Source organism: Delphinus delphis, chromosome 12 (assembly GCF_949987515.2).
Source record: "Delphinus delphis chromosome 12, mDelDel1.2, whole genome shotgun sequence".
Taxonomy (NCBI): domain Eukaryota; kingdom Metazoa; phylum Chordata; class Mammalia; order Artiodactyla; family Delphinidae; genus Delphinus; species Delphinus delphis.
The window spans coordinates 67,774,670-67,800,157 of record NC_082694.2 but is presented as its reverse complement, the minus strand read 5'-3'; the positions used below and the strand labels follow the sequence as shown (position 1 = coordinate 67,800,157).

The window sequence follows — 25,488 nt, the reverse complement described above, 5'->3', positions numbered from 1 at the left end:
CCAATGTGAGAATCCTGACTATTTAGTTTTTTCCATCTAGATTTGTAAGGTTGCTCTTTCTTTGAGGGGGAAAAAAAAAAAAAGATGCAGATGAGACCTCCAGCTGTCTCCCAGATGAGGCGGGCAGGAAGTAGCAAAACGTTCTTAACACAAGTCTCAAGGCACAATTAATCACGCATTCCTTTTTCTATGGAGTTTGTAGCACTCCCCCACCCTCAACTCCATAATTGCCTTCGATTTGCTTGGACCTTAGGATCTAGGAAGAAAGATGAGAGGAGAGGAGGGAAGCAAAATAGAGGGAGGAGAAGCGATTATAGAATTAATTTAATATAATTTACTCTGCCTAGTTCTTCATAATCTAGCCCTGTACTGTCTAATATGTGGTTGTTGAGCAGTTGAAATGTGGCTGGTGCAACTGAAGAATTTTTACTGCAACTGAAGAATTGAATTTTTACTTTTATTTAATTTAAAATTAAATACTGAAGGAGTGTAAAATATTTTTCCCTTATGTACCACATCATTGTTTTGGTAAGACTACATTTCACTTTAACTGTTAGAAATTTAGCATCCAAAATTGAGATACACTGTAAGTGTAAACACCAGATTTCAAAGACTTAGTATGAAAAAAAGAATGTAAAGTATCTCATTAGTTTTTATATTGATTACATGTTAAAATGGTATTTTGGATATACTAGGTTACATAAAATACATTCCTAAAATTAAATTCACTTGCTTATTTGTACTTTTTAAATGTGGCTTTAGAAATATAAAGTGACTCACATTATATTGGACAGTGCTGATCTAGCCCCACTATATCCAATCTTATTTTCCATTCCTTCCTTCAGCAGGGAAGTTGCTGAAGGTCAGGAAGGAGAATCTGTACCTGACTCCTTGAACATCAAGGGAGGCATGGCTGCCTGGGTCACTGTGAGTTATGGATTCAGAGGTTCTCATTAGGGTCTTAGAGTAGTTTCCTGCTTTGGCTATTCATAACTACATTTCCTATTACCCTATAAGTACTTTGACCGTAAAAGTAATGCTAACTAGTAATCACATGAACTAATTACCACCAAACATGGTAATGATTATGCATATTGTTACATATTGATGGATTAACTTTGTTTCAATTTTTATTAGTCTATAACAGTTTACATTCATTCACACTGGTAATTGGCCACTCAAATAGCATAGTCATACACTCACAACTTTAGAAATTAAAGTGACCCTACCAAATGTAAAATAGATAGCTAGTGGGAAGCAGCCACATAGCACAGGGAAATCAGCTGGGTGCTTTGTGACCACCTAGAGGGGTGGGATAGGGAAGGTGGGAGGGAGACGCAAGAGGGAGGAGATATGGGGATATATGTATATGTATAGCTGATTCACTTTGTTATAAAGCAGAAACTAACACACCACTGTAAGGGAATTATACTCCAATAAAGATGGTAAAAAAAGAAGATATTAAAGTGACCAATTTATGAGAATCCCTCAATGCACTTTATACCATGCATTTCTTTGCTAGAATTGTATTTAACTTTTCAATAAATAACAATCAATGCTTGTTGAATCAGTGAGTTTTATAACATATCAAGGAATTAACCAGTTAGAAAATATGCTTTTTTGTGTGTGAGATTGCTTTTTAATATAATAATTGATGTTGATAATAATTTAGTTCTGGAAGTAGTTTGCCTTATTGTATAAAAACTTTGACTGACATAATAATATGATAAAATTGTCAATACAAGCAGAATAAAAATTATCAGGAAAAAGGAATACCACAAATAGATTATAAACTCAGCATAGTTTCTATAATTTAAAATTTGGTTTTGAGTTCCCTAGTAGTCAAAGCAAAATAGTATGCAGGATCTTATTATTTGGGAAGAGAAGGCATATCAGTTACCCAAAGGAAGCATAGCTTTTCTTGGTACTAAATTCTAAAAGCAGTTTCTCATGTGAGTCATTGTCATAACTAACATTTTAGTAGCAAGTTCAGTAACATTTCCTATGACTGCATCTGATAGTGTCATCCAATCTGTTGTTTTTATATAGAAGTGAACAAGAGTGTGATAAATAACTGTGTGTTTTATTTTTACAGGAATTGTGGGAAACCAAAATGAGGCATAATCAGCTATGTTGTGAGACACCACCTACTGTCACTGTACATGTAAAATCAGAGTCAAATAGATCACATCAGCCTAAAAAACCCATTAACCTGAAGCGTCCTATTTTTAAAGATAGTTGGCCAGCATCTGAAAAAAATGCACATAATAGCGACAAGTCTAAACGCCCCAAAGGACCCTGTCTAGTTATACAGCGTCAGGAAATGACTGCTTTCTTTAAATTATTTGGTAGGTTTAAAATATTGTAATGGGGTAATTATAGAATACTTAAAAATTAGAATATAAGATCTATTTTATCATTTTTATAATAAAGAGGATACTGTTATTTTCTATGTCAGATTTTCTATCTCCAACCAAATTTGCCTTTTGTTTTCCTTAGTCCTTTTTTTTTTTCCCCCTCAATGCTGGATTTTTGTTTGTTTTGATTACTTTTAGAGTAGAAATTCATCATCTAGCTTTTAGACTACTTAAATTCAAGTGTCAAATGTAAATTCTGGGCAGTTCAAGGTCATAGCATGAGTTTTGTTTGACCTAAAGTATAAATACTACATAAAGTCTCAGGTGAGCCAACTGACCCAGTGTCACTGGGCCTGAGGGGTTTCCCAGGACTTTCAGTGCTGAAACTGAGCAAACTGGCAAGGTTAGTCAACCTAGAGCAGTTTCAGTATTATATCTGGGGAATATTATTAAAAATTAACTATGCTTTATCATCATGCTCATGTAATGAAATTGAGTTTGAATTTGTTCAGATCATGAAACAGTGCTACTTTGCTAATAAGCCTCTTAAACATAGCCAAAAAGAAACTTCTTTATAGTACTTCTACTGGCCAAGAAAGAGGATTGGTTTTTGTTTTTTGAGGTAAGGCAGTAAGGTAGACGGAATAAAGGGTTGGATAGATGGATTCTGGTAAGTATCTGCGGGACTGAATCAAATCAAGTAGCTATCACTATCTGGTAGATCCAGGTAACAGCCTTCCTTGCTTATAGAGGAAAGCATATGCATAAAGGAGGAGAGAGTTGGGGACAAGAGTGTTTGCCCTGCTGAGAGGACAGAAATCTTTAAAAAAAAAAAAGGAGGGCAAGCTGGTTAAGATTTAAAGAAAAGCAAAATAAGATAATAGAAGACAAAATGTAAATAATACAGGTAGAAAATGTTGAACTATAAAGATGTTCCTTGTCAGGATCTAGAATACTGTTAATAAAAGTTTCCCTCTCTCTTTATTAAGAGTAGAGTGAAGTTATTACCCACAAACTTTATTATTATTTGTAACTGAATGTGAGAAATAGGAGAAAATACATGGCTTTACCATTTTAGGTAATTTAAGAAATAGAAATGGAATTAACAAGGCAGAAATTAATTATTCTTAAAAAAGCAGTACTTATACTTGGAACTTTCCATTTATTTGACTACATTGATGATATTTCTAGGATATAACAAGAAGTTATGCTTATTTAACTTAAAATGCAGGGGGAAATGGAAAAAAGTAGATCTTTCTCAAATTATATTCTGACAGCTACCCATATATTTTGGGATTATATATTTTAGCCTTTTAAAATTGAAATGAGTGTTTCTGACCTATTTTTTGGATGTTATTCATTTTTTAACAGTATGTTTGTTGATCTTTTTGTCATACTCAGTTTTTTCCAAAATTAAATGTTAGTTATAAATAACTAATGAATTATGAATCTCCTTTACATAGATATTTTCATGTGTATTTGGATAATAGATAATTGGACAGAGATAAGTAGGAGAAGAGAAAACTCAAAACTAAAAATACCCCGTACCTAAAAGGAGAAAGTAGTTAAAAAAAAAAAAAAGTAAAACATATTTAGAAAACAGAGTATTCATTGAGTCATTATGTCTTAAAGACTTATCTTTTATCAGATTCCATTTCCACCTGTTAAAGATTGATTTTGGAAAACAACAAAGGCTCATCTAGAGCTACCCAAGACATATTTCTAAAAGAGCTATAGAAATATTCAATAAATCAAACAGTTCTATCATTCTTCCTGCAGTCTGGGCTATATATTAAGGCAAATCAGATGGGAAGCCAAAGAATAAAGCAGTAGCTTTTTGTACAGCGCTTGCAATGGCAAACACGCTAAAGAACTGAAAACTACACCTTGGACAACCCTGGTCCTGCCATTTTTGTTTGATTTCTAAGCATCATTTGTCATCGTCTTATGTAAAAGTTAATTCTTCAAAAGGAAACCACCTGTTTTCAAAAGACAAGTCATAGCTATCTTTTGTTGTAGATGACGACTTAATTCAAGATTTCTTGTGGATGGACTGCTGCTGTAAAATTGCAGACAAGGTAAATTTGTTAACAGTATAATCATTAACCAGCATTATTATGTTACTAGGCTATCAGGACTTTAATGAAGCTTATTAGGATTTTCTATCTTATTAATTAAGGTTAGGAAAAGAACTAGCCTACATTGCTCCTTCAAAGTGGAATCCATTAGCATACAACATAGATTCATTCTATCTATACTTGAGGCATTGTGAAATATTATTGATTAAATGACCTTAAACCCATATCTGTTTGATTTAAAACAAGAATCAATATAGACTTAATATGTTCTTTGTTTGGGTGGTTGGGGGTTTTTTGGTTCTGTTTTGGGTTTTTTTTTAATTGAAATTTAGTTGATGTATATCAGTTATAGGTGTACACTATAATGATTCAAAATTTTTAAAGGTTATACTCCATTTATAGTTATAAAATATTGGCTATATTAGGCTTAATATGTTTTGATCAGAATTATTACTTTTTATCAGGTAATAATATCTGAGATTCATTCCACTAAGGCAGTCTGTTACACATTTTAATATTTTGTAGATAATTTAGATAAAACAAATCCCAATAATCTTGTAGAGTAAAATTAGTTTATCATGTTCTTTATTTAGGAATCAGTGTTTCATAAAAGAACATCATGATGCTGACTTATATACTAGGGATTGTGATGTTTCTATACTATTTAGGTTTAGCTGATCAGTTAGAATTTCAGCTTTATAAATGTCATCTTAGACCAGTTAGTCATATCAGAAAATTCAGCATGACTTCGTATTACATTTAAAATAACATGCTATGGGACTTCCCTGGTGCCACAGTGGTTAAGAATCGCCTGCCAATGCAGGAGACATGGGTTTGATCCCTGGTCCGGGAAGATCCCACATGCTGTGGAGCATCTGCGCCCATGTGCCACAACTGCTGGGCCTGCGCTCTGGAGCCCGCGAGACACAACTACTGAGCCTGCATGCTGCAACTGCTGAGGCCTGCATGCCTGGAGCCCGTGCTCTGCAACGGGAGGGGCCACCGCAGTGAGAGGCCCGCGCACCACAACGAGGAGTAGCCCCCCCACGCTGCAACTAGAGAAAGCCGGCATGCAGCAACGAAGACCCAAAGCAACCAAAAATAAATAAATAAATAAATAATGTGCCAACCAACAGAAAAGGGAATGAACAGAAGACTAGCTCATGATTAAATACCCACTAATTTCATATTGATGTGAACTCTTATTTTAAGCTTAAGATAAAAATAAAATCAGAGGGTTTTTTTAATTTTGAAAATTTTTAGAAAATTTCAAACATACAACTTATAGTAGAGAGAATAGAACAAAGACCCTCCATGTGCCTGTCATCCAGCTAAAACAATGATCAACTCATGGCCATTCTTATTTCTTCTAATCTCTCTCCCCAAACGTGGATTATTTTGAAGCAAATCCCAGACATCCTAACATTTTATCCATAAATATTTAACGATGTACTTCTAAAAGGTGAGATCTTTTTAAACATAATCAGTGTCACTGATGCTTTTAAAAATTGACAGTAATGCCTTAATGTAAAATATCCAGTTCATGTGGAGTTCTAAAGTTTTAAATTTTACAAATTTAAGCACCTTACAGTAATTAAAGTTGTTGGACAGCAGGGGGCAGTGCCTTTAAAGTAGCCAGGAGTACTGTATCTTAACACTCAATATATCAAGAATCCTCTACTGAAAGTTACCTTGAAAATTTGGAATCACCTTTGTGGCCAAACCTGTGAAGGTAGCATGAATTAGGCATTTTATGAAAGGGAGTCTATTATCAATATATCAGTATCATAACTTGTTTTTAACTTGCAGAACCGGCAGAACCTGGCATGGGTCCTAATAGCAGGCTAGACATATGTCTTCCTAATAGTACATTTAAAACACTTTTATTCCAGTGAAAATAGAGCCATGTTGTTCTAATTTCTGGTTAGAAGTTATTTTTCAAAAATTATTTTCAAAAGTGAGTATGGATGTCTGCAACTAACTCAAAGGGTTGAGGGGAAAAATTTTTGCATATACACATACATCAAGCCAGTGTGGCAACAGAAAAACAATTGGTGAATCTAGGTGAAGGATGTGTGGTTATTCACTTGATTATTATTTCAGCTTCTCTATAGGTCTGAATAGATGGCAATAATAAAATTTAGAGGTTAAAATTATAATTATAAAATTATAATTTAATCATAAATGACCCAGAACTATTTCTCACTGTTCATATGGATTAAAGAAAGCCAAAAAATAAGGACTCAAATAAATAGCTAATTCTATAATAAGGATAAATAATGCTTTATTTTAGCTTATAAACATAACTATTTTAAAGCAGTTTTACTATGAAAGCAAAACATTAATATTAACTTTTAACTTTTTTCCCTATAGTATCTTTTGGCTATGACCTTTGTTTATTTCAAGAGAGCTAAATTTACTATAAATGAGCATACCAGGATAAATTTCTTTATTGCTCTGTAAGTATGCTTTCTACTAAGTGATTTTTGTGCTAGTTATTTATAATATATACAATACCTTATTTAAAATAGAGGCTGTTTAAAACCTGATGTATATCTTTGAATAGGCCTTCCTGTTTAAAAGCTATATGTTTTTTTACTTTAATAGGATATTCTTATGTTCTTTTCACTGGTCTTATCCTGCCATATGCCTAACATTTATTATTCAGTATTCCACTTGAGTTTGTATTGTACCTTTCACATTTCCATAATTTATATAGTGTTCCACATAAATTATCCCAAATTTTCCTCTTTTGGACTTAGAGATTTTTTTAAAAGCCAGAATATTCTCTTTGAAATGTAATGTATAGTAAAAATTATCATTATTGCCCTTTTACACTGGACAGCTTGTGGAAAATGCTCTAGACATCTCAATATCAAAACCTTTTCTACCTAGTACCTGGATATAATGCTGCAGTTTGGAATATATGAATATAATTTTAAGTACCTAACTAGGGAACTACATATAAAAATATTTAAATTGAATACCACAACAACCGTTAGCACTGAAGAATTTATTTAAAGTCTGTTTAATTCAGAATCAAAGAGTGATTCAAGAAATAGGACTAGAAGAAATTATCTCTGCATGTTTTCAGCAGACACATTTCCCCATGCATAGGAAAATATGAACTCAATATAAAATTTGAGTTGATGATTGCTAAATGGGGGGAATATAATAGTATTAGCTAATATTGATATGTGCAAGGTACCACAAAAGTGTTTTCTATAAACTCATCTAATCTTCCCTATAAGATACATTTTTTTAATTATCTCCATTTTACAGATGGGGAAATTGAAACTGAGGAAGATTAAGTACTTTCCAAGGTCACAAAAGTTAATCAGCAAATTCAGGTGTGACTTGCCAATGGCCAAATTCAGCCATTTAACACTAAGCTGCTGTTTACGTGTCTCTTAGTATTATATCTGTATGTTGATGCAATATCTATTTTATAGTTTTTTTTCTCACGTGAAAATTGAAAACAAACCAAAAGAAACTTTATTTAAATCTTACCAGATGCCCCAAATTGGATTTGACAAGTTTTGTAATGTTATTACCAGCAAAGCACTGTGTTAGCTTACACTGTGTAGTAGCATGTCAGGTTGCGTTGCATGTTGTATTATAAGCTCCATATGAAAAGTAACATGAATTATAATTTACATTTTTATATCTAATCATTCTTTTGATATAACCTCACTCAATAGTTCTCATTAAATATTTTCTCAGCCACAGTTCTAACTCAACTCCTTTTCCTTTCTATATATTCTTATAACACTCTGAATTTCTATTATCATTTTCCTATATCCTCTTTCAGTTATGTATTTATTTCATACTTGATTGCCTTTTCTACTTGACTGTAGACTCCTTAAGGGCAAGGAATGTGTATCTTACTTTTTTTGCATACTTCAGTGGCTGACATAGGAGGTTCTTAATTCTTTATTTGAATAAACATAATTAACCCTATGCAAAAGAAATGGACTCTGCTCCAAGAAAAATCTATTTCAAATTAGAAGACAACTTACATGTGTAAGAGACAGATATTTCATTACCTTGAGGCTGAAAAATTGTTAATATAGAATAGAATAATAATGTGGTCCTGATACTGGAGTACCATAGTCCATTATAGATTTTTCATTAATCTGCAAGCATGAAAGGGGCCAACCTCCAGCTCTATCTACAGTTTACTAAGAACTCTCAGGGATACTTAAGTGAGAAATTACTTTATGTAATTTCACAAAGGACATGATTTGACTCATATAACTGAATGGGTTTAACAATGAGGTGCTTTATAATAAGGTAATATATATATATAATGTAATATAAGGTAATATTAAAATAGTTATTTTAAGGGAGGATAAAAATATGTACGTACTCATTTTATATTAATGTAACTAAATATGAATATGCACATGGTTAAAAAATATATATAGGAGGGTATACAATTAAAAGTAAGTCTTGGGGGCTTCCCTGGTGGCGCGGTGGTTGAAAGTCCGCCTGCCGATGCAGGGGGCGCGGGTTCGTGCCCCAGTCCGGGAGGATCCCACATGCTGCGGAGTGGCTGGGCCCGTGAGCCATGGCCGCTGAGCCTGCGCGTCCGGAGCCTGTGCTCCGCAATGGGAGAGGCCACAACAGTGAAAGGTCTGCCTACCGCAAAAAAAAAAAAAAAAAAAAAAAAAAAAAAAAGTAAGTCTTCCTCATATCTCAAGACCTTGACCTCCCTCCTCAAGGACAGTTAACAGTTTCATCTGTATGTGTCTAGAATAATTTTCTATATATGAACCAGTGTGTATATTACATGAATAGAGATGTACTATACACTTCTGTGCCTTTAAAATTTTTTTAATGTGAAATATTTACAAAAGAGTATATGGAATGTATACGTATGTGTGTGTAAAAGAATAGAAGCAAAACAAATACTCATGTACCCATGACTCAAGAATAGAACATTGCCAAAATCTTAGAAACTCACAGCACACAGTTTCCCAATTAGAGCCCCCTCCCTTCCACAAGTAATCATTTTCTTACTTTTCTTTATTCTATGTATATACCTCTAAATAATATATTATTTGGTTATTCCTATTTGGGGGCTATATAATAAAATAATTATACACCATAATTACCATTATCATTCTTCTGTAACTTTCTTCTTTTGCTTTATAATATTATTTTGAGATTCATTTCTATTGATACATGTAGCTATAGTTCATTTCATTTTCACTGCAGAATAATATTCTATTGTTTCTTATATATTTGCATTTTTTCCTACCATCTTGTTGTGTATTTTGTGTATGTCCCATTTTTTTCTTTCTTCTTTCCCCTCCATTTTAATCTTATTTTTGATTGAGATTTTAATATTTTTACTTTTGACACTTTTTTTCCTCTACATGTTTGGAAATCTTACATTCTATATCTATTCTTTTAGCAATTGCCCTAGTTATTTTTAATTATAAGACCCTTAAGCATTTTAACTCTAATCACTCTTCCCAACTTCTATTCTCTTGTTTTGCAATTCTATTAGTTCTACCTGATGCCCTCCAAAATGTTAGACATTATTATTGTTGTTTTATAAATTCAACATTTGTTTAGATTTGCCCATATATCTATATATCTTTGATTACTATTCCTTCTTGCATCTCAAACCTTCCACTTGGGATCATTTGCCTTCCTTTCTGATTGCTTTTAAGACCCCCTTTTCTTGGGTGTTTGTCTCTTAATTCCAGTATCTTCACACTTCAGGGACTGTTTCTGTTCATGGTGCCTTGTTCCCTTGTATGTTTTGTAATTTTTTTTTATTGTGAGTCGCCTGTTTTTCTTAGAAAGTCATCTATGGAGCTTGCATTGTTTCCAGTGGGAAATCTGCTCCATCCTTATCTCTGTTCCTGTGTTATCTAACATGTCTTATTTTTTTTCTCTGACTGCTTTTAAGATTTTCTCTTTATTACTGGTCCTAAGTAATTAATTATGATATGCCTTAGTATAATTTTCTTCATGTTTTGTGCTTTGGAGTGCACTGAGATTCTTTGTGGGTTTATAGTTTTCATCAAATTTTGAAAATTTTCAGTCATTATTTCTTCAAATGTTTTTTCTGTCCAGCCACCACCCTTTAGGGATTGCAATTTCACCTTTATTAGGCTGCTTAAAGTTGTCTCGCAGCTTATTGATGCTCTGTTCATTATTTTTGTTTCCTTTTTTCTGTGTTTCATTTTAGATAGTTTATATTGCTATGTCTTCAATGCACAATTCTTTTCCTCTGCAAAATTTAATCTGCTGTTAACCCCACTCAATGTAGTTTTCATTGTACACATAGTTTTCATCTCTAGAGGTATACTTTCAATGTGTCTAATCTTTTTGAACATCTGGAATAATTATAACTGTTTTAGTATCCTTGTCTGTTACTTCTATCATGTGGGTCAGTTTTGATTGACTGATGATTCTTCTTATCTGTCCGGTTTTCCTGCTTTTATGCATGCCTGATTCCCCCTCAGGTATTTGAGTGTAGGGAAAGACTGTAAGAATAGAGGGAACACAGTGACTAACATTCACCCAGGGCTGGAAATAGTGCCTGTTCCCACCAGCCAGACTGAAAAAACTTATAATTCACACTGAGTAATTCAGTACTGAGTACAGTACTCAGGAACGTCTTGCCTTAGTGGGGAGAAATTAGCCCTAGACTGAACATTGCTCCAGATCCACCTAACAAATCATGAAAGCAAGACTTGAAAGGATCAGACCGTTTCCATATAACTGCATCCCAGAGCAAAGCTCAAGATTGATAGGAATATAAAAGTATCCAGAACTCAACAAGGTAAAATTCACTGTATCTCTATTTTTGACCTACCTTTCTTTAATCATGCATAAGGTTGAACATCTTTTATGTGTTTATAAACAAGTTGGGGTGTGTGTGTGTGTGTGTGAACTGTCTGTTCCTGTCCTTTACCCATTTCTTTTTTGAGTTGTTGGTCTTCTTTGCTAGGTATCTGGCCAATACAGTTGAAGAAGATGAAGAAGAATCCAAATATGAAATTTTTCCATGGGCTTTAGGGAAAAACTGGAGAAAATTATTCCCTGATTTCTTAAAGTTAAGGGACAAACTCTGGGATAGAATTGACTATAGGGCTATTGTAAGCCGGCGATGCTGTGAGGAGGTAAGATTTTTACATGCGTTTTATATATATAATCTCTGTCTTCTCTTTATGTAGTTTTCCTTTTATGTTTTTTAATGTGCTTCTAATGTTTCACTTTTTTTTTGTATATGAAGTGTAAACCATTAACCTTGATGATTACCATGAGTACAACTTTTATATTACAATGTTGATGTTTTAATTTTATACCACAATAATTAAAAATTGTCACTTCTGTTTTTCAGAGCAGCCTAGTTCTGTAGAAAGTATTTTTATTTTAGAGTGTTTCTCTAAAAAGATCACCAGTATATTGGGAAAGAATAGCATGCACATTCCAAAATACATCATGGTAATAACATTGGAGCTGAATAATAATTTCCATTAAATAATTTCTGTTGAAGTATCAAAATTTCAAGTTCCCAAGGTTAAATGTGAACTACATGGTATAAAATAAGTTTAAAAACTATACCTCTTTTCATAAAGCATACATAAAGTTTCCTTGATGCCAGATTCTATTAATATAAAGCAGAAAGACACTAAAAGTTAAAAGATTATTTTATCTAATGTTCTGGTTTTCAGTAAAGAAAGTTAATGTTTCAAACTAAAAAAATTTGGAGTAGAAAATTAAATGGAAGGCAATGATCACTATAAGCCAGTACTAGTTCAAAGAAGTTTGGTAAATGTGGGCTAGATAATGCTGTAATTAAATGAAGTCATATGGGACTCCCTGGTGGCGCAGTGGTTAAGAATCCGCCTGCCAATGCAGGGGACACAGGTTCAATACCTGGTCCGGGAAGAACCCACATGCTGTGGAGCAACTAAGCCCATGCGCCACAACTACTGAGCCTGCGCTCTAGAGCAGGGGTCGCCAACCCCTGGTACTGGTCCACAGCATGTTAGGAACTGAGCAACACAGCAGTAAGTGAGCAGTGGGGGAGTGAGCGAAGCTTTGTCTGCCGCTCCCCATTGCTCGCATTACCACCTGAACCATCCACCCCCACCAGTGGAAAAATCGTCTTCCATGAAACCAGTGCCTGGTGCCAAAAAGGTTGGGGACCTCTGCTCTAGAGCCCACGAGCCACAACTACCGAGCCCACACGCTACAACTACTGAAGTCTGCGTGCTCTAGGGCCCATGTAGCCACAACTACCGAGCCTGCATGCTGCAACTATTGAAGCCTGCGCACCTAGAGCCCGTGCTCCGCAACAAGAGAAGCCACCGCAATGAGAAGCCCGCGCACCGCAAAGAAGAGTAGTCCCCACTCGCTGCAACTAGAGAAAGCCCGCGTGCAGCAACGAAGACCCAACGCAGCCAAAAAAAAAAAAAAAAAAAAAAAAAATGAAGTCATATCTAGTTTAATGACTACAGGCCAAAGGAACCAATTAATGGATTAGTGTCAGACCTGAGGGGAGACTTCAGAGCTAAAAACTATAAAAATCTTAAAACATAGGGGTTACATCTTCATGACCTTGGATTAGGTTTCTTAGATATAATACCAGAAGCACAAGCAAGAATAGGAAATATAGATAAAATGGACATCATCAAAATTTTAAACTTTTGTTCTTCAAAGGACACCATTAAGAAAGTGAAGAGACAACCCACAAACTGGAAGAAAAATTTTGCAAATCATCTGTTTTATAAGGCACTTATATCTAAAATATATAAACAGCTCTTACAACTCAGTATTAAAGAGACAACCCAATTTTTTAAAGGATCTGAATATGTATTTCTTCAAAATATGAAGAATATGGATCTGAATATGTATTTCTTCAAAAAAGATATTCAGATGGGCATAAAAGCACATGAAAAGATGCTCAACATCATTAGCCATCAGAAAAATGGCAAACTCAAAAACACAAGGAGATATCACTTTATACCCACTAGGATGACTATAATTTTTTTTAAAAAAAGACAGACAATAACAAGTATTGGTAAGGATGTGGAGAAATTGGAATCCTTATACACTTCTGGTGGGATTGTAAAATCATGTAGTTGCTTTGGAAAACAGTCTGGCATTTCCTCAAAATGCTAAACAGAGTTACCATGTGACCCAGCAATTCCACTCCTAGTTTTATACTCAACAGAAATGAAAACTATGTCCACACAAAAACTTGTGCATGAATGTTCATAGCAAGCAGCCTTATTCATAATAGTCAATAGTTGTGAAAACAGTCGAAATGTCCAGCAGCTAATTAATGGATCGACAGAATATCTATACAATGATATATTACTTGACAATTAAAAGGAATAAAGTACTGATACATGTTACAAAGTGGATGAACCCTGAAAACATTATGCTAAATGAAAGAAGCCAGTCCCCAAAGGACCACATATTGTATGGTTTCATTTATATCAACTGTAAAGAATATATAATCCAAAGTGACAGAAAGTGGTTGCCTAGGGATGAAGGGAGAGAGGAATGCAGTAACAGTGCCTGACTTGTAGGCGCTCAGTAAATATAGCTGACTGACAGAATGAATGGAACTTAAAGCTTCTGATTCTTTTTCATACCTTCTTATCTGTGAAGACAAACAACAACAAGGACCTAATGTATAGCACAGGGAACTATATTCAATATCTTGTAGTAACCAATAATGGAAGAGAATCTGAAAAAATATATAACTGAATCACTTTGCTGTACACCTGAAACATTGTATATCAACTATACTTGATTAAAAACTTTTTTTAAATAAACAAAACTATAAAACAATTCTTGGGCTTCCCTGGTGGTGCAGCGGTTAAGAATCCGCCTGCCAATGTGGGGGACATGGGTTCGAGCCCTAGTCTGGGAAGATCCCACATGCCGCGGAGCAACTAAGCCCATGTGCCACAACTACTGAAGCCCGCATGCCTAGAGCCCGTGCTCTGCAGCAAAGAGAAGCCACCGCAATGAGAAGCCTGTGCACCACAACGAAGAGTAGCCCCCACTCGCCGCAACTAGAGAAAGCCCGTGTGCAGCAACAATGCAGCCAAAAATCAATAAAATTTAAAAAAACAATTCTTTTATTTTTTGGATGTTGGGGGTAGGAATTTATTAATTTATTTATTTTTGCTGTGTTAGGTCTTCGTTTCTGTGCGAAGGCTTCCTCTAGTTGTGGCAAGCGGGGGCCACTCTTCATCGTGGTGCACGGGCCTCTCACTATCGCGGCCTCTCTTGTGGAGCACAGGCTCCAGACGCGCAGGCTCAGTACTTGTGGCTCATAGGCCTAGTTGCTCCGCGGCATGTGGGATCCTCCCAGACCAGGGCTCGAACCCGTGTCCCCTGCATTAGCAGGCAGATTCTCAACCACTGCGCCACCAAGGAAGCCCTCCAAAAAATAATTCTTTACCGAGCTCACCTAGCACTGACCCTTATCCAGATAGATAAGCTAGATAAAGATAAGATCTTTTTTTTTTTGATTGTTCCAACCAGGTACATTTGAATCATATTGGTGTACAGAAAAAGAAATTACCTAGTAGATTTTATCCTGTTCTCTTAAGTATTCATTTAACAGCTAATTTATGAGTAAGACACTAAGTTCAGTGTTGTGGAGGTTTATTATAAAGAAGTATTACATCATCCTTGCCCTGAAGTTTGCTGCATTATAGTAGCAAGACATGCTGTTAGAAATTTAGTTTTCTATGCATTTGTTATTAAGAGTCCAGTACTGGCATACTGTCAACCCATTTTTTAGTCACATATCCTAAAATAAACTCAAGTTATGATAGTAGCCACAAACTGGCTTACAGTAATTATAATATACACTTGCATTGTGCTTTACAAATTTATATTTTCATATAAATTATCTTCTTATCTTTACAAAAATACTTGTGAGGACCAAGGAGGTTGAGATTTACTCAAGATCATATATCAGTTAAGTGGCAGAGCCAGAACTTGACTTCACATCTAATGGCTTCCCAGTGTTCTGTTTTCTCTGACATCTAGCCTCCATCTCTTATGTTGGTTAGTTTAGAAAGTGCACTTATATCTATTATGTTATCTCAGGAATTAAATAGCATAATAGGTAAGTGTGCATGCATTTTTCTAGGTGGGTTAACATGTGGAGAGACTACGATGTCTAGCTTATTGCAGAAAGAACAGTACCAAATCTTCTATATTGTGCCCTTTACTTCATATTTCCCTCTGCTCTTTTCACTAGACTTTGCTATATAGGATTCCTACAAAAATCATATTGCTGAAGGCTCCTAATGTTAGTGGCCTCTAATTCTTAAATATTTTCATCTATCATTAAAAAATATTTAATGACTGCATAATATTGTGGAGAAGGCATTTGAAAGCGGTGTATGAGAAACTATTCCTGTCCAGAGGGGGCTTTCGGCAGAATAGGTTACATGCATAAAAAGGTACATCTGGGGCTTCCCTGGTGGCGCAGTGGTTGAGAGTCCGCCTGCCGATGCAGGGGACACGGGTTCATGCCCCGGTCCGGGAAGATCCCACATGCCGTGGAGCGGCTGGGCCTGTGAGCCATGGACGCTGAACCTGTGCGTCCGGAGCCTGTGCTCCGCAATGGGAGAGGCCACAACAGTGAGAGGCCCGCGTACTGCAAAAAAAAAAAAAAAAAAAAGGTACATCTGAGTGCTAACATTTACATGCTGAGTCCTAATATAGCATTAATAATAAAACAAGAAAATCTGAAAGCTGGAGTTTCTAGAAAGGTGGGACTTATGTTGGGCATTGAAGGAAAAGAAATACTAAGACAAATAAAGGGAAAGGACATTCCAGACATGAGCAATAAAAACAGAAATATTGAGAAAAATAGTAGATAAATATGGAAGGAATAAGAAAATTTGATATTCTACTTCCTCACCTTGGGTATCTCTGCACCCAGTTTTACATTGGCATAGAAATGTGTATATTTAGAGTTAATATCTTTATTTACTTCTACCTTTTAAAAGATATATAACTTTATTACATGTCTTTGGTTGAAAACTGTTTTGAAGGATTTAAGAAGTAGATTATAAAATAAATCCAATCCTAAAGTACACTTTAAAAATTAGGGTTGCTAGTATTCTTTATGCATTGTCTTGGGGGAGGCACAATAACCCTATTTTCTGAGGGAATCAGCTTTAATCTGGGGGTTTTAAGGTTGTCATTCTTAACAGCAGAAGGCTTCTTTCCAAACAAAATTTTACACACAATCCCCCAAATTGAGGTCCTCCACCTGCTGTGTCTTCCCTTAGCCCCTCCTGCGACCCCTAATGTTGTCTGTGAAGCCTAGGGCTCCTCAAACCAGTTTGAAAATCACTCATCTAGGCAATTAATAAAGCACTGTCTGTCTTTTTTGAATAATAATTTTGTCTAGATACTTGAATAAAATAATTTTTTTAAAAGCACTGTCTAGCTCTCAAATTCTACAATTCTCATTTACCTTGGGTCACTGATAACTGCAACTAAACATTTTTGCTTAGAAGTAACATTCTAACATTCTGTTTAGAAGTTTTAGACACCATGAGGTCAGCAGGTAGGTACACTTCGCTAGCTTGTCTTAAATGGCTATCATTCGCCAGATGTTTACTATGTGATAAGGATTTTACACATATTTAACCTTCAGGACAATCCTATGAGGCAGATGGTATCCCCAGTTTTCCATATGAAGATATTGAGGCTCAGAAAGGTTAAGTAACTTGCAAAGTATCATACAACTAGGAAGTGGCAGAGCCAGAATAAGAAACTAAGTCTATCCTGACTCTAAAGGCAGTGTGTTCTCTAACCGACCTTAGAGAACAATGCCTGAGAGGTAGTGTGGAATCTTGAGTACTTTCTGAATAATCCCTCATCTAATCCTTGCAACAACCCTCTGCAATAGACACCATTATTCTCTCCATACCACAGACAAGAGAATAGGAACCGAGAGGTTAAGCACCTTAACCTGTGTTTTCATTCACCATATCTCTTGCTGTGATTGCAAACATGTTAAGATTAGCCTCACATACATAGCTGGAAACCTCAATTAAAAATATTGTTTTCAACCCAGTACATTCCAGAGAATTATGTATTGTTTTGGACTAACTGTATTATTTTTCCCAAACCTATAATATCCAGAATTGAACAACCTGGAAGGTTGCTTCAGTTCTATTTCCTGTTTGAAATAATTTAAATACTTTGTCAATTATTATCTTACGGATCCAAGCAATGAATCACTTTATAGGTAATATTGCCTTATCTGGAAATGCTTTTTTTCTAAAAAAAAAAAAAAAAAAATCGGTGACAGATTTTTAGATCTAGTTTTACAGGTAGCTTGTTCTTGATTTATAATTTTTGTTCTTAATTTTACTAAATTTTAAAATCTTATTAAAATTCTAAAAGAAAGCTTTCCACCATAGGTTATGGCCATTGCTCCAACCCATTATATATGGCAACGAGAACGCTCTGTGCATCACAGTGGAGCTGTTAGAAACTACCACAGAGATGAAGTTCAACTGCCCCGGGGACCTAGTGCCACACCGGTAGATTGTTCACTCTGTGGTAGAAAAGGAAGATACGTTAGACTGGGATTGTCTTCATCATCATCTTCATCCAGTGATACAGTAGAGGTGGTGGAGAAACATTCTCAGGAATCACACAACTCATTCCCAATGGACATAATAGTTGATCCTTCTCAAGCTTATAGCTGTTTTCAAGGTATGACTTAAGAGATATGTCAGAATTAGATCTATGAATGTTATTAATAAATCCAAGTTATCTATTGACCAGTAGGCCTTATAGGCAGGAGGACATAATTATTTATATACTACAACAATATGAGTTAAAGTAGTATTGAAAGTTTTCCCCTTTTCAAGTACTACTTTTTGTCTTGGTATTGTTTTGTGGTAGCTTACCTAAACTAAGAGATTTTTAATGTGACTTTTGTTAAACTGAAACCTAATTCACCATAGATCTCAAGTATTTTAAGAGCCTGAAGCATTTTCTTTGAAATGTTTATTTTATTCAAAAGAAGTTTTAAGAAGAGAATAAATTTACTTGTAATCTCACCATGCAGCTTTATCAGTAATTAACTATTGGTTTCTTTTACACACTTTTTAAAATTGGGATAAAACTGACATATAACACTGTATTAGTTTTAGGTGTATAACATAATGATTAACACAATAAATTTAGTTAACATCCATCACCACACAGTTATGGTTTTTTTTCTTGTGATGAGAACTTTTAAGATACACTCTCTTAGCAACTCTCAAATACACAATCTTGTTAACTTATACAATCTTGTTAACTACAGTCACCATGCTGTAGATTATATCCCCAGAACTTATTTATCTTATTACCGGAAATTTGTACTTTCCACTACCTTCACCCACTCCCCCTGCTCTCCCCGCCTCCTCTGGCAACCACCATTTGGTGGTGTATCTATAAGTTCAGGTTTTTAAATTTATTTTTAATTTTTGTTTAATATTTATTTATTTAGGCTGTGTCGGGTCTTAGTTGCAGCGTGCGGGCTCTTCGTTGCGGCGGGCAGGCTTCTCTCTAGTTGTGGTGCACAGGCTCCAGAGTGCGCAGGCTCAGTCGCCCCGTGGCATGTGGGATCTTAGTTCCCTGACCAGGGATCGAACCCATGTCCCCTGCATTGGAAAGTGGATTTGTAACCACTGGACCACCAGGAAAGTCCTGAGTTCAGCTTTTTTTAGATTTCACATATTATAAGTGAGATCACACAGTATTTGCCTTTCTCTGTCTCACTTATTTCACTTAGCACAATGCCCTCAAGTTCCATCCATGTTGTCACAAATGGCAGGATTTCCTTCTTTTTTAAGATATATATATAGATAGATAGATAGATATAGATATAGATAGATAGATATAGATCGATATATATAGATAGATAAAAAGATAGTCACATTTTCTTTATCCATTCATCCACTGATGGACACTTAAGTTGTTTCCGTTTCATGTCTTGACTATTGCAAATAATGCTGCACTGAACATAGGTGTGAGTGTGCAGGTATATTTTCAAGATAGTGATTTTGTTTCCTTCAGATAATACCCAGAAGTGGAATTGCTGGAACATATGGTAGTTCTATTTTTAACTTTTTTAGGAACCGCCATACTGTTGTACATGGTGGCTGCATCCAGCAGTGCACAAGTGTTCCCTTTCTCCACATCCTCACCAACACTTGTTATTTCTTAACAGCCATTCTAACAGGTGGGAGATGATATCTCATTGTGGTTTTAATTTGTATTTCCCTACTAATTAGTGATGTTGAACACCTTTTCATGTACCTGTTGGCCACTTGTATGTCTTCTTTGGAAAAATGTCTATTCATTTCCTCTGCCCATTTTTTTTTTTTTGCGGTACGCGGGCCTCTCACTGTTGTGGCCTCTCCCGTTGCAGAGCACAGGCTCCGGACGCGCAGGCTCAGCAGCCATGGCTCACAGGCCTAGCCGCTCCGTGGCATGTGGGATCTTCCTGGACCAGGGCACGAACCCGTGTCCCCTGCATCAGGCAGACTCTCAACCACTGAGCCACCAGGGAAGCCCTGACCATTTTTTAATTGGATTTTTTTTTCTGTTGAGTTGTATGAGTTCTTTATATATTTTGGATATTAACCCCCTTGTCAGATACATGATTTGCAAATATTTTCTCCCATTTGGTAGGTTGCCTTTTCATTTTGTTGATGGTTTCCTATACTGTACAGAAGCTTTTTAGTTTGATGTAGTCCCACTGTTTATTTTTGCATTTGTTGCCTTTGCTTTTGGTGTGAAATCCAAACAACAGTTGCCAAGACCAATGTCAAGGACCTTACCCACTGTTTCTTCTAGGAGTTTTGTGGTTTCAGGTCTTACATTCAAGTCTTTAATCCATTTTGAATTAATTTTTGTGCATGGTGAAAGATAGTGGTCCAGTTTCATTCTTTCACATGTGGCTGTCCAGTTTTTCCAACCCCATTTATTGAAGAGACTATCTTTTCCCAATATATTTTTGACTTCTTTATCATAAATTAACCATACGTGTGCATTTATCTCTGGGCTCTCCATTCTGTTCCACTGATCTACGTGTCTGTTTTTATGCCAATACCATACTGTTTTGGTTACTATAGCTTTGTAATACTATACACTTTTCTATTTCTATTTTCAAAAATAGAACCATAATGTATCTATGCTTGCTTTTTTTTTCACTTCCCATAAAGCATTTCCCGATGTCATTATTTAGTCTTTGAAAACCTGATTTTTAGTCATGACATGCTATAAGTACCACAATTTATTTGCATATTTCTGTTTTGTTGGGATTTAAGTGGTTTTGAACAATGGTATTTTATATTAATTTGAAAATAATCGCATGAACTGGAAATACTTTGTCAACCACACCCTAATTTTCATTTAAATTATTATTTATAAAGGTTGAGTACTTCTCTGACATTTCTCGATTTGAAACAGAACCAGAATGACATTCTACCAGCAGTGATCCTTTTTACTTCTTATAATGCCTTTGTCCCAGATTTTCACCCATCTGAAGATGGGACTGGCAGATTTCTTATGGTTCTCTCTAATTCTATAATGAGACTCACATTATTTCAGAGTTTCACCTATTTATTTTTACCACATTCTTATGAGATTAGCAGTGGCTACTGAAGTTTTACTGAGAAACTAGACTCTTAAGACTCCTGAAGGTAGGGGTCTTGCCTATTTCTGTTCCATTCCCTGGCCATAGTAATCACTGAACAAATTTGACTGACAGTATAGTCTCTTCCCTTGTAACACCTCCAAGCATTTTTATTTGTTCACTCATATTTGAAAGTAAATAGGGTCTATCATAGGCTAAATAATAAGAGTTTCCTTTTAGCATCCTTCCCCTCTCTCCTAGCCCCTTTGCCTACAGTCTTTGATCCTCATAACAGGTAAGATTTACTAGATATTTAAAATGTTCCATGCAATGTGTTAAGGATTTTACATTCATAACCTCACTTAATATTCACAGCCAACCCCAAGGTAAATACTAGTATCTCCACTTTGTACATAAGGAAACAGAGGCTTAGAGAGGTTAAATCATTTGCCCAAGATGACTGAGAGAGTGACACTTGAACCCCGGTTTGACTCTACTACAACCTGAATTCCTGTGATGCTTTGCTACCCCCTTTGATGAAATCCTGCCTTCAGTAGTGAAAATAAGCTGCCACAGAAGTCTTCTAGCAGATTGCTAAGGACTAAAGAATTGGTGAAAGCATTAAGAACGAAGTCCCTGGCCCTGAACCAAGATGGCGGAGTAGAAGGACGTGCTCTCACTCCCTCTTGTGAGAACACCAGAATCACAACTAGCTGCTGGACAATCATCGACAGGAAGACACTGGAACTCACCAAAAAAGATACCCCACATCCAAAGACAAAGGAGAACCCACAATGAGACAGTAGGAGGGGCGCAATCACAGTAAAATCAAACCCCATAACTGCTGGGTGGGTGACTCACAAACTGGAGAACACTTATACTACAGAAGTCCACCCACTGGAGTGAAGGTTCTGAGCCCCACGTCAGGCTTCCCAACCTGGGGGTCGGGCAATGGGAGGAGGAATTCCTAGAGAATCAGACTTTGAAGGCTAGCGGGATTTGATTGCAGGACTTCAACAGGACTAGGGGAGAAAGAGACTCCACTCTTGGAGGGCACACACAAAGTAGTGTGCGCATTGGGACCCAGGGGAAGGAGCAGTGACCCCAGGGGAGACTGAACCAGACCTACCTGCTAGTGTTGGAGGGTCTCCTGCAGAGGTGGGGGGTGGCTGTGGCTCACCATGGGGACAAGGACACTGGCAGCATAAGTTCTGGGAAGAACTCCTTGGAGTGAGCCCTCCCAGAGTCTGCCATTAGCCCCACCAAAGAGCCCAGGTAGGCTCCAGTGTTGGGTTGCCTCAGGCCAAACAACCAACAGGGAGGGAACCCAGCCCCACCCATCAGCAGTCAAGCAGATTAAAGTTTTACTGAGCTCTGCCCACCAGAGCAACAGTCAGCTCTACCCAGCACCAGTCCCTCCCATCAGGAAACTTGCACAAGCCTCTTAGATAGCCTCATCCACTAGAGGGCAGACAGCAGAAGCAAGAAGAACTACAATCCTGCAGCCTGTGGAACAAAAATCACATTCAGAGAGAGACAGACAAGATGAAAAGGCAGAGGGCTATGTACCACATGAAGGAACAAGATAAAACCCCAGAAAAACAACTAAATGAAGTGGAGATAAGCAACCTTCCAGAAAAAGAATTCAGAATAATGATAGTGAAGATGATCCAGGACCTCGGAAAAAGAATGGAGGCAAAGATCGAGAAGATGCAAGAAAAGTTTAACAAAGACCTAGAAGAATTAAAGAACAGAGATGAACAATACAGTAACTGAAATGAAAAATACACTAGAAGGAATCAGTAGCAGAATAACTGAGGCAGAAGAACGGATAACTGACCTGGAAGACAGAATGGTGGAATTCACTGCTGTGGAACAGAAAAAAGAAAAAAGAATGAAAAGAAATGAAGACAGCCTAAGAGACCTCTGCAACAACATTAAACACAACAACATTTGCATTATAGGGGTCCCAGAAGGAGAAGAGAGAGAAAAAAGACCAGAGAAAATATTTGAAGACATTATAGTCGAAAACTTCCCTAACACAGGAAAGGAAATAGCCACCCAAGTCCAGGAAGTGCAGCGAGTCCCATATAGGATAAACTCAAGGAGGAACACACCGAGACACATAGTAATCAAATTGGCAAAAATTAAAGACAAAGAAAACGTATTGAAAGCAGCAAGGGAAAAATGACAAATAACATACAAAGGAACTCCCATAAGGTTAACAGCTGATTTCTCAGCAGAAACTCTACAAGCCAGAAGGGAGTGGCATGATATACTTAGAGTAATGAAAGGGAAGAAACTACAGCCAAGATTACTATACCCGGCAAGGATCTCATTCAGATTCTATGGAGAAATCAAAAGCTTTACAGATAAGCAAAAGCTAAGAGAATTCAGCACCACCAAACCAGCTCTACAACAAATGCTAAAGGAACTTTTCTAAGTGGAAAACACAAGAGAAGAAAAGGACCTAAAAAACAAGCCTAAAACAATTAAGAAAATGGTTATATGAACATACATATCGATAATTACCTTAAATGTAAATGGATTAAATGCTCCAATCAAAAGACACAGGCTGGCTGAATGGATACAAAAACAAGACCCATATATATGCTGTCCACAAGATACCCACTTCAGACCTAGGGACACATACGAATGAAAGTGAGGGGATGGAAAAAGATAGTCCATGCAACTGGAAATCAAAAGAAAGCTGAAGTAGCAATACTCATATCAGAAAAAATAGACTTTAAAATAAAGAATGTTACAAGAGACAAGGAAGGACACTACATAATGATCAAAGGATCAATCAAAGAAGAAGATATAACAATTATAAATGTATATGCACCCAACATAGGAGCACCTCAATACATAAGGCAACTGCTAGCAGCTATAAAAGAGGAAATCGACAGTAACACAGTACTAGTGGGGGACTGTAACACCTCACTTACACCAATGGACAGATCATCCAAAATGAAAATAAATAAGGAAACACAAGCTTTAAATGACACAATAGACCAGATAGATTTAACTGATATTTATAGAACATTCCATCCAAAAACAGCAGATTACACTTTCTTCTCAAGTGTGCACGAAACATTCTCCAGGATAGATCACATCTTGGGTCACAAATCAAGCCTCAGTTAATTTAAGAAAACTGAAATCATATCAAGCATCTTTTCTGACCACAACGCTATGAGATTAGAAATGAATTACAGGGAAAAAACTGTAAAAAAGACACACACACGTAGAGGCTAAACAATACGTTACTAAATAACCAAGAGATCACTGAAGAAATCAAAGAAGAAATCAAAAAATACCTAGAGACAAATGACAATGAAAACACGACAATCCAAAACCTATGGGATGCAGCAAAAGCAGTTCTAAGAGGGAAGTTTATAGCTATACAAGCCTACCTCAAGAAACAAGAAAAATCTCAAACAATCTAACCTTACACCTAAAGGAACTAGAGAAAGAAGAACAAACAAAACCCAAAGTTAGCGGAAAGAAAGAAATCATAAAGATCAGAGCAGAAATAAATGAAATGGAAACAAAGAAAACAATAGCAAAGATCAATAAAACTAAAAGCTGGTTCTTTGAGAAGATAAAGAAAATTGATAAACCATTAGTCAGACTCATCAAGAAAAAGAGGGAGAGGACTCAAATCAATAAAATTAGAAATGGGCTTCCCTGGTGGCGCAGTGGTTGAGAGTCCGCCTGCCGATGCAGGGGATGCGGGTTCGTGCCCAGGTCCAGGAAGATCCCACATGCTGCGGAACAGCTAGGCCCGTGAGCCATGGCCGCTGAGCCTGCGCGTCCGGAGCCTGTGCTCCGCAACGGGAGAGCCCACAATAGTGAGAGGCCCACGTACCGCAAAAAAAAAAAAAAAAAAAAAAATTAGAAATGAAAAAGGAGAAGTTACAACAGACACCGCAGAAATACAAAGCATCCTAAGAGACTACTACAAGCAACTCTATGCCAATAAAATGGACAACCTGGAAGAAATGGACAAATTCTTAGAAAGGTATAACTTCCCAAGACTGAACCAGGAAGAAATAGAAAATATGAACAGACCAATCACAAGTCACGAAATTGAAACTGTGATTAAAAATCTTCCAACAAACAAAAGTCTAGGACCAGATGGCTTCACAGGTGAATTCTATGAAACATTTACAGAAGAGCTAACACACATCCTTCTCAAACTCTTCCAAAGAACTGAGGAGGAAGGAACACTCCCAAACTCATTCTATGAGGCCACCATCACCCTGACACCAAAACCAGAAACAGATACTACAAAAAAAGAAAATTATAGACCAATATCACTGATGAATATAGATGCAAAAATCCTCAACAAAATACTAGCAAGCAGAATCCAACAACACATTAAAAGGATCATACA

The 25,488-nt window shown here is 36.4% G+C and overlaps 1 protein-coding gene across 2 annotated transcripts in view; it reads left to right on the top strand.

Moving 5' to 3' along the window:
* The window catches only part of SPDYA (speedy/RINGO cell cycle regulator family member A), a 33,741-nt gene that overhangs the window by 1,867 nt on the left and 6,386 nt on the right, over window positions 1-25,488 (top strand). The window contains exons 1-6 of one of the 2 annotated variants that reach the window (XM_060026885.1): window positions 910-927; window positions 2,096-2,348; window positions 4,377-4,435; window positions 6,809-6,894; window positions 11,406-11,577; window positions 17,878-18,175. In XM_060026885.1, coding sequence (XP_059882868.1) covers window positions 910-927; window positions 2,096-2,348; window positions 4,377-4,435; window positions 6,809-6,894; window positions 11,406-11,577; window positions 17,878-18,175 — 886 coding nt within the window. Of the gene's footprint in view, window positions 1-909; window positions 928-2,095; window positions 2,349-4,376; window positions 4,436-5,232; window positions 5,601-6,808; window positions 6,895-11,405; window positions 11,578-17,877; window positions 18,176-25,488 lie in introns of those variants that run through there. The other variant, XR_009521472.1, reaches the window with a different exon arrangement.